The 9,815-nt window shown below is 40.9% G+C and overlaps 1 protein-coding gene across 1 annotated transcript; it reads right to left on the bottom strand.

Annotated features, from left to right (window-relative positions):
* Nucleotides 1-2,026: 2,026 nt before the first annotated feature.
* On the bottom strand, nt 2,027-9,064 carry sypl1 (synaptophysin-like 1). The gene is made up of 6 exons (XM_026364329.1): nt 8,890-9,064; nt 7,932-8,118; nt 5,207-5,325; nt 4,867-5,071; nt 4,551-4,742; nt 2,027-3,777 (listed from the first exon to the last, which is right to left on the bottom strand). The coding sequence occupies exons 2-6, from the start codon at nt 8,001-8,003 to the stop codon at nt 3,646-3,648; spliced, it is 720 nt and encodes a 239-aa protein (XP_026220114.1). The 5' UTR covers nt 8,004-8,118; nt 8,890-9,064; the 3' UTR covers nt 2,027-3,645.
* Between the last annotated feature and the right edge of the window lie 751 nt (nt 9,065-9,815).

Raw genomic sequence — 9,815 nt, 5'->3', positions numbered from 1 at the left:
ACCACCTCTGTCTGGACTAGACTTGCACATTCATGTTATCAACTTATCACTAAATTTAGTTTAAAATACATTATTTTTGTGGTGAGCACGTACTTCAGCCTGAGTAAAGATGCATCTCTTTGTACTTGAAAACCTTTTACATGAATGTTGATTGATTGGATACGAATCATTAAATATCAAGAACACACACATTATACTCGTGTGTGTGGTCGTGAATGACAATTAAGAGTCTGGCTGTAGTGTAACAGCGTCAGTCACTGAACCTGGACTGGGGCTCACTTTGAAGATTTATTTAAAGCCAAGGTCACATGCATCATCCCTTGATTGTAGGCTGTCCAACTAATTCACATAACATTAACATTTTCTGTTGAGGGTTAAAAAATCTTTATTGATCTGACTGTAGTATAAGTCATACACCGGTTAACCCACTTAACATCCAACATCTAAGACTATTTCTAATATACATGTATAAAAGTACCAGAGGCTTTTAATGAACATATAATAACCACACTGCTGTACTCCTTTGCTCTGCAGGTTTGGCAGGCAAGTGTTGAACCCAGAAAGGTACCAGAGCTGCATTTAAATCTTCTGTCTGCTTCACTGAAATAAATGACAGAACTGTAAGGGCTTGCCAGGAAGTTGCAAAGTAATGGGTTTAATAGATTTTAGAAAGGAAAGGCCAGAGCTATGAATAACAGTGTAAAGCCCTTTACTATCCAATATTGTGGTGTTAGTGGCTTAGATGATATTGTAAGGTTAGAGTAGAACATTAATATCTTGTTTGAGTATGGTGCATGTCAGATATTGGGCGCAAAAGGGGGTTGTTAAAACAAAAACACCAGCAGAGATGTGGGCAGACAGGTGGATAGAAAGTTTCATCAGCATCATGTGTCTAATACAAAAGTGAATGATGAATAGAGAAATGATAGAGAAACCACATTATCAAACCCACCTCAAATTTTTATAACAAAATCCATTCAGAGAGGCTGAGTCGACGGAGCCCACAGCACTACATTGTCCTCTTGTGGCAGAAAGCAGAATCTGCATTTGAAGTACCAACACGGGCCGGATACTGAGATAAATAACAGGACAGTTTCCTTTTTAAGAAACATAATGTGAAATAGATGACAATATTTCTCCCTTTATGATAATTCTAAACATAATGGCCACTTAAATGTAACCTTTATTTAACAGATAACACAACAGTTCATTGGCACAGTGCAGCAGCATGATGCTCACATCTTCATCTCAGCTCTTGCACACACACATACACACACACACACACACACACACACAGGGATGTCGCAAACCCATAACTGGCTGGTGTTAACCTAAACAGAACCACTCCAGAACATCACGATCACAACAGGCAGAATAAGGTCAAGGTTTTTTTAGCCGGATCAGAGGGAGAGAAGGGTGGAAATTCAGAGGAAATGACAGCGTTAAATGAAGGAAAGGAAATTAGTTGAAAAGACTTGATTAGTTTAAGCTGATGGTTTCAGTAAATTAGGTCAAATCTGTCATTGAAACCCGTCTTTCCTGTCTTTTGTGTACAGATGTCAGCATACATTTCTACTGTTTTCTGTCCTTACACACACACACACACACACACACACACACACCACACACACACACACACACACACACACACACACACACACACACACACACACACACACACACACACACACACACACACACACAGAGAGGATGACTCAACCACAACACAAACTACTATTTTCTGTCTTTAGGGGTCATAGTACTGGCTTTGGGTCATAAATACATCCATGCCGAGTCTTACCATCTTCCCTCCTGACCAGGATGGAAAATGTGCAGTGAAAATAGACCTTTTATAGATTAGTTTTCCATATGTGGGTGTAACAGAAAAATCTAGGAAGTACCCATCCATGCGTTTTCTTACACTTACCCAGAATCAGTTTATGGCGGCAGTAGCTTCAGCTCTGTGCTGGGTTTGTGATCAGTTGTAACAAACAGAAATCAGCAGATAAATAAGATGTTCAAGGAATAATGAAAACATCAGTAATTTTTATTGAAAATAAAACAAGATACACTGAAACTGTGCATTCACAGAGAGTATGTCTCTTGGATAAGATTTGGCAGGTTAAATGCATAGGAATGATTGAGAAAGCGATAGCTTGTTGGATGACGAGTGCGGCGGCGTAACCAGTACACCACACACAGTTGTTATTACATCTTCAGCAAACTTAAATGACTTAACATCGTCCAACATACGTTTTTACTGTGAAGGCAACAGATAAAAAAACCACAAACCAAAAAAGAAAATCAAAAATGACTTTAACTAACCATCTAAATATATTGAAAATGAATTACAAAATGAAAATACTCACAGCTCACTGCTTGGTGTCTCATGAGGATATTTACTAAAACTAAAAAAAAAAAAAAAAAAAGAAACAGAAAAACAACACGGACAAGATTATTGGTTCAGCAAGGAAGGAAAAGAGGAAATCGTGCTTTGGTGGAAAAGTTTAACAGTGATGCAAAAGAAAAGATGAAAATAGTACTACATTCATCATGGTAACATACAAAATAAAAAGAAACAACACAGTCAAAATAAGATTTAGCCTTTAGCTGGTAACTTGGTAGAAACGAAAGAAGTCAAAGCCTTTAAAGAAATGAAAGATTTCTGTGAAGGCTTCATCAAGCCACCTCTTAATCAAGTATCCTTGATGGACTTAACACTCTCCCTGCGCTTTAAAGGACATCTTAAAAGCACTTTAAGCACCATAAGAAGGAACTGCGCGTGTTGCGATAAGAACGTCACACAGTAAATGCATAAACGCCTGTGCTTTCCTAACATTTGGGTTGGACGCCATTTTCTGCAGATGATGTATGCGAAGCTTACAAATCTAACTTTGCTGTTGGTATGCATGGATTTCGCATACAGCTGGTGTGACATTCCTATATCATTCAAAGTACCTTACTGTACATTCAATAGTTCGTCGTTAAGCATAAGAAATTCAACCTGCGACCTGAACTGGAAGTAGGAGGAAAGTAAACCACTCTTTATGAACACAAGCCACATATTGGCTCAGAGGTGTTTGCTTCATAAAGCGGGAAAGACATCCCAGAATAGGTGTAAGAAGGCACGTTCAAAAATATTTCAATCCGTTTAACTAGAGAATAAGGGAAAATAAAGGCACATGTAAAGACGTTTAACCTCAGGTGTGATACCTTCCTCTTACCACCACCAAGTCCTATCGCTGCAGGGCTGCAGCTAAGTTCATCTTTCAGAATTGCTCTCTGTTCTTGTATACCATCAATGTGCAAGAAATCATAGAACATCAAGTCTGTGTTTTTGGTTTACAACGTGTCAATTCAAGTCTCTGTTCTACCTACACAGCTGTTTCTGTATCGATGAGATCCAAATCCAGTAAAGAAACAACTGAACAGCTGACTATATCTAAATCCATCATTCATTTTTTGAGTCTTCATACTCTACTCTAACCCTAACCATACCTGCATGCACTCTTACATGTGCTGTTTATTTATATTTGGGTTTGTTTGCATGTCTACAAAATGTGTATCTGTATCTCTAAGTAATTAGCATGTGAATGTGTTCTTATATATGTGTGTGTGTTTGTGTGTGTGGCTGTGTATTGTATGTTAGATGGGTGCAGGAGCCTGTTGCCTTCCATGCCCTGATTGGGAGATGAATTTCTGGGAGTGCCAACGAGTCTCCTTGTAAACAAACCAGGCGTTGCCCGCCCACACAAACATGTTGAGGTAGCCGAACACCTGAAAGAATAAGTACAGAAAAAAACATTAATAATCATCATATGTACTGGAGTGCAAATGGGATTTTTTCTCTTTGATGGTTTTTCTATCAGTCATAAACCGCACATTTTATCATTTGAGGACATGCTATGATCACATTTTGTTTTTATTGCTTCAAACTTGTGAGTGTCTGAGGAAAATGAAAGTTATGTCTTGGTGTCTTATGACTGTGACTCAGGCTGTTTAATGTTTATGCTGCTGCCTGTTAGTGCAGTATTGCATAAGGTGACCCAAAGCATTTTTTATCCTTTACAAAAAAAAAAAAAAGCTTTTTACCAGTCAAATATCTTGATTTTGGGGTAAAACAGAGATCTTGAGAAATGGTGGCTCTATAAACAAACAATTATAAATTCATCGCTGACATTATTAGACATGAGTGACAGTTAATGTTAAATAGTCGTCCTATTACATTGGACTTATGATGGACAGTTAAAAACAGTGAGCTGTTGATGGCACTATGCCATATTGCACACTTTATCTAAGCTCGTTTTTGTTTTCACTCCACACATATTTGCAACCTTATTAAAACCTGCCTGCATAATTACAGTGTTTCATGCTAGCAGCCACTAGCTTCAAGCAAAGATGAGAAGCTGCAACTTAATTTCTCCAGTGACACCACAGAGAATATCAGATTTTGCATAACACCCTCTGGACTAGCACAGCTTTTATTCTCATATGGAATATTACTCCTCAAGACCTGTAAACAAACTTGAATGCTCTCTAATTCTTCTCACCACAGAGATGTTGAGGGTCCGCATGTTGGCAAACTCTGTGACCTCACAGGTGATGTTGCTGCCTTTGCAGAGTGCCAGCGTGGCGCTGATGCCCTCTGTGTCCGTGGCATCCTTTACGTTCTGCAGCCCCTTTGCCCAGGCCGACGAACACACAAGCCACAGGAAGACCAGGATCGCTGTGACCACGAAGTCCTGGAAATAAGACCAAACACATTCTAAGAGCTGCAGAGACAAACACTAAAAGATCTTTCATTGTCAGTGACCTGCACGCTGTAATTTGTCTTTTTGAAAACATTCAACCAACAACAAGACTCACAAAAATGGGTCCAAAGTCAGAGTCCTTGTAGACGTGCATGTAGCCTAGATAAACCAACAGAGCCAACATGCTGTACAGGAAGCAGATGACAGCGATGCCCACAAAGAACTCAGCTGAAGAGGCAGAGTCTCCCACCATGTGAGTCGTAGTGACAGATTGGTTACAGATAGTGGTGTTTCCCTCGATGAACGGGACTTGACTTAACCTGTCCACGATGAGAGACAGAAGGTTAAAAGCACAGTTTATAGCTCTGTCTTGAAATGCGTCTTTCCAAGTGGATCCTTTCAGTGTTTATCGTTAGTAGCAATTGAAAATTACATCAGTGTGTCCGGATTCTCACCTGAACGGGTAGTGGAAGTTGGCATTGAGGGTCTCATTCCTCCCGTTGCCGCAGAAGAAAGTTACGATGTTGCTGCCTGAGAATCCACCACAGCTTCCAAAAGCGAATATGGCCGTGAGCTGTTTGGACAGAGAGGAGAGAGCGAGACATGAGGGGACGTCAATCCCATTGAGCTTTGAGGAAAAACTAAATAAAGACAGGAAACGGGATTTAACATTTTCCTTCTAATAAACCTTTAATGCAAAATCTCCTGGAATGGTAGATGAGATAGTATAAGATGTTTAAAGAGTTTAATGAGGGAATAAATGAAATGAAGTAAATGTTTTTTTTATCTGAAACGATGATGGTTAAAAGTCTCTAGACTGTTATCTTAGAAAAACGGAGCTTATATAGCTACACTAATCCTGCCATTCAGCTCTTAAATTCTTTCTTTCAGGGGCAGAAAAGCAACCGATTCAGCGTGTAGGTCATGTGACGCTAATACTCTCCTTAAAACCACCACAAATTCTTCTAGTCAGGGTGGCTGCTGCTCAGCTTAGCTCTCGAACTCCACTGGACAAAACAGTGAACATATAATTAAGCGTGGTTACCTCACTCACTGATATGATAAGGGTGAAGACGATCCGTCATGAAAACGTGCACCATAAATCTACACTTACCGCAGAGGAAGGTTCAGCGTCCTCCTCTGAATGTGTCGTTCCACGCTCCACATGCATGGCTTCACGATTCTGTGGGACAGCTGTGCCACAGTGCTACACCAGTTCACAGGCAAAGTAAGAAACTACTCCGGAAACAAAAGCAAACAAGCCTTTAGCTCAGCTGTTGCAGGTTTTTTTTTTGTGGTTGTACAACTGGCAGCTTCACGTTTTAAGATCCGTTTCCCAGAAGTATCTTAAACCTGTATTACCAGCATTACAATGGGAGTGATGCACAAAGCATGATGCACTCTGAAAGGAAGTAGCTGTCTTCTATATATTTAGGAAATTTTATTCTTTAGCTGTGCCACTTATCCTGCATCCTGCAGGCTAAAACTAAACACTTGTAAATGACCTTTTAAATTCTGTTTCATCAGCATCCCACACACTCACATCCCTGAAAAGTGCTTACAACAAAGGCAGCTCGCCTTTTAGCCTTCAGCGACAAGCCACAAGACCCACATCTGCATACGCACATACTGTACGACTGCACGCGTGCACCAATCCGCGCACCTCCAGGCCTCTCTCCAGATGTTTCTCCAGATGTCACCGACTGCCACTTCCTGTTTTTCTGGCTACGCACCACTCTAAGCTACTTTTCTCACATTCTTGCTCCCCAGTCTGTCACTCTCTCCCACCACGAGGTCACTGAGCCACAGCATGAACAACTGTAACAGCCAGCGTGGACCAAACACACACGGACATCTTAATGCTTGTGACAATGTGCACGTTTGCAGCAAAGCATATACTACATGAGTATTTTGTCAAGTTTCCAATATCATCATTTAGTCTCCATGAGGGCCACATGGACATCCTCCAAATATGGCAACTTCCAAACACTACATACACACAGCAATGCCTGTCACTAGTTTATCTTAGGCATCTCAGACATCTGCAAACCCCAATCTATGAACATTCCCGAGACAGCCAAATAAAAATCAGCATGACCACAAACCCAAAAGCCACTGGAGTGTGTGTCCATTTTGCCATTGGGTTTTCTTCAGGCCCTTTTTTGACAGAGGGACCTGGCATCATCACAAGTCCAGAATGTCACTCTATATTTGCTTTTATTTACAAAATACGGTTACGCTGCCCAGTGAAAACCTCTGTATTGCAGCAAACAGGACATCCCAAGCCCCTAAAAGAAAATATGTTAAATAAGGGCCATACAGGCCAACACAATGAAACACACACAGCCTTGTCCCGAGTCAGATGACTGGATGTTACTGCTGCTCTATAGCTCTCTCTATGTGTGTGTGTGTGTGTGTGTGTTATGAGAAAGTAGAACAGCTGAGAGAAAGTGTAGCTGATCTGCGCTCCACACACTGGTTTCTGATCTGACCCAGTTATGTAGACTAGAACCCATATTCCTGCACTTTCCTTTAACAAACGGCTGCATGTTCGGTCAACGGAGAGTCGGAGTGAGTTGGAAGGAGTGTGCATGTAAAGATGACATGTTTCACCCAGCTGCACACTTTTTCCCCCCCCCCCCCCCAGAGGTAAATTATTGGTGAGAGATGCATTAATCTCTAACTGTGTCGTCTGAAGGGCGAGACACAACTTCCCTACACTGGCTTTTCTGTGTCAAACACATGTTGTCCTCTCTTTTATTTGGAATATAGTGTATAAGCATAACAACAAAGCATCTTTTCAGCAAATGAATGCCACATGGGTTTTGTTACTGAGTATGATTCTTGCTTATTCTCGTTGTGTCTTGTGATTTTATCATTTTATTCATTCTTGCAACAATGCACCAAGTTCTCTGCTGCTAAAAGAGAGATACTAAGTTTATATATGCTTTCTGTCACCGTGGGGTTTGACTGGATTGGTTTATTTGTGTGGCTCCTAACTACTTTCGCCAGTTTTAAAATAATCCTCCAAAAAACAGATTACTTTAGTGATTTTTCTCAAGGGGGAAAATCCAAGGAACCAAGAGAAAGAGCGAACCTCCCTGTCCTCTGGGTATGGTAAACACACACACACGGACACACACACACACACACACACACGGTGTCTACATCTACACTTACCCACTCCACCAGTTTGACGAAGCCCAGCGGCTCCTTCAGCGGCGACAAGTTCAGCCGGAATCCGGTCATCATGATTGTGCTTCTGATCCAAAATCTTAATCCAGTTGTTAAAACTGTGGATGTTGGTCTTGCAGGGAGGGTAAAGGGGGAGTTGTTTGACACAATGACGTGGGTTTCACTGCCGATGCTGCAAAAAATGACCACACCGGGTTATTTAAAGTTGTTTTAACAACCCCGCCTTGCGCAAAAGCAGACACAATCAAGCTTCTGACGGGGAGATGGGATCATTTTACTCATCCAGCTTACAACTTTACGCCTTCAACAACTTTTTACACCAAATGTGAATAATAAAAAAAAAAAGTTATTAGTCAGGGTGGATATTTTTTGCAGTGTGGCTTGAAAACGAAAACCGATCGACTTCACTGCGCTCTGCTTGGTGATGCGCAAATGCGCAGGCGGATAAAGCGTAAAAGTGTGCCAAACTAAACTTTGGTTTTGGTGAGAAAGCTTCACGCGTGTTGATTTACTGGAAATACAATGCTAAAAGCAAAAGTGTTACTGGATCTGATGGGATCCACACAAGTGCAAGAAAGTTTGTTTTTCCCCTCCGCTATGCTGGGAAAGAAAAATCCAAAAAGACTTCACTGTCAGACACCAGAAGAACAACTCGAACCAACACCGAGCAGCTGCAACACGTTACAGTATGAGTACTAAAGAGTAACGGAAGTGTCCAACTGAGATTTCACTGGACGCATCCGCTGCAGCAGGAGGCTGCCTCCTCCTTGCTGAGTGTGCAGTTACTCCGGGTCATATGACGCACAGAGGAAGAAAAAGAAAGAGGCTCGTCTAAGTATGTACAGCCATGAATTCATATTAGTACAGGCTCATTTCACCCATAACATGTGACTCAAACCCAAGAAAAACCAAACATTAAAGGGACATTGCACAGTTTACTCACCATCAGAAGTGAAGTCTGAGCAGCTGGAGACTTTCTTTTTGAGACCAGTAGTTATATACATGAGTTGTTATCAGTCTGAATGAGCATTTACTGTGTAGGCACAGTCAAAAGACATAAAAGCCAAGATGTCTTTGCTGTGTGGATTCTGGTCATTCTTTTTTACACCAGGGTGAAATAAAATACTTTATTTTCCTCCGTCTAGTAGGTGAAAGTTTCCACTCGGTTTCACTTCAGATCACATGAGCATCACATGTAAATGAATGAGCTCAGAGCTGAGCTCTAACGCACCTGCCCTGTCACACGCTGCCATACACTTTACATGACTGCAGCAGGGCCACAAGAGAAACACCTAGAGGGGCTGCAGCACTCATTTTAACGTTTAGATGGACTTGAAATCTGTCTAAAGCTCCTTCCTTTATTAAAGCCCAATACAAACGTGCAGGCAAACCCGTATGTTGCAGACAGCACAGCAAGATATGCAGCAAATATTTGCATATTTAATAAGACAAGTGTGTTTTCATCCAACCACAGGAGCAGAATCTTGATCCAATACCCTTTGGACATGGTTTCAGATATTTCTGTGGGTATTAAAACCTGGTTGACATACTAAATGTTGACTTTTTACTGTGGGCTTTGAAATTTGCTTCCCAGTTTTTAATAAACCTCCCAGTAATTTGCACCCATAAAGAACTATATACTAATGATTGGGTTTAACTAGCACACTTGAAATTGTTTAGTGTACTGGTTTCATCTGGAGCCTCTTTAAACTCCTCTTTTCCACATTAAGATCAAATGGATCAAACATCCTATTAAATTATGAGGAAGTTACAGACTCACAAAATAAATAGTAATTGTAATTGGAGATTAGCTCAGAGAAGCAAATATTAGTGACGTAAGATCTCAAATCAATCCTACGCAAACACAGG

This window comes from Anabas testudineus, chromosome 23 (genome assembly GCF_900324465.2).
Source record: "Anabas testudineus chromosome 23, fAnaTes1.2, whole genome shotgun sequence".
NCBI lineage: Eukaryota > Metazoa > Chordata > Actinopteri > Anabantiformes > Anabantidae > Anabas > Anabas testudineus.
Note: the sequence above shows the minus strand (reverse complement) of the source record. Positions and strands in the feature narration are given on the sequence as shown.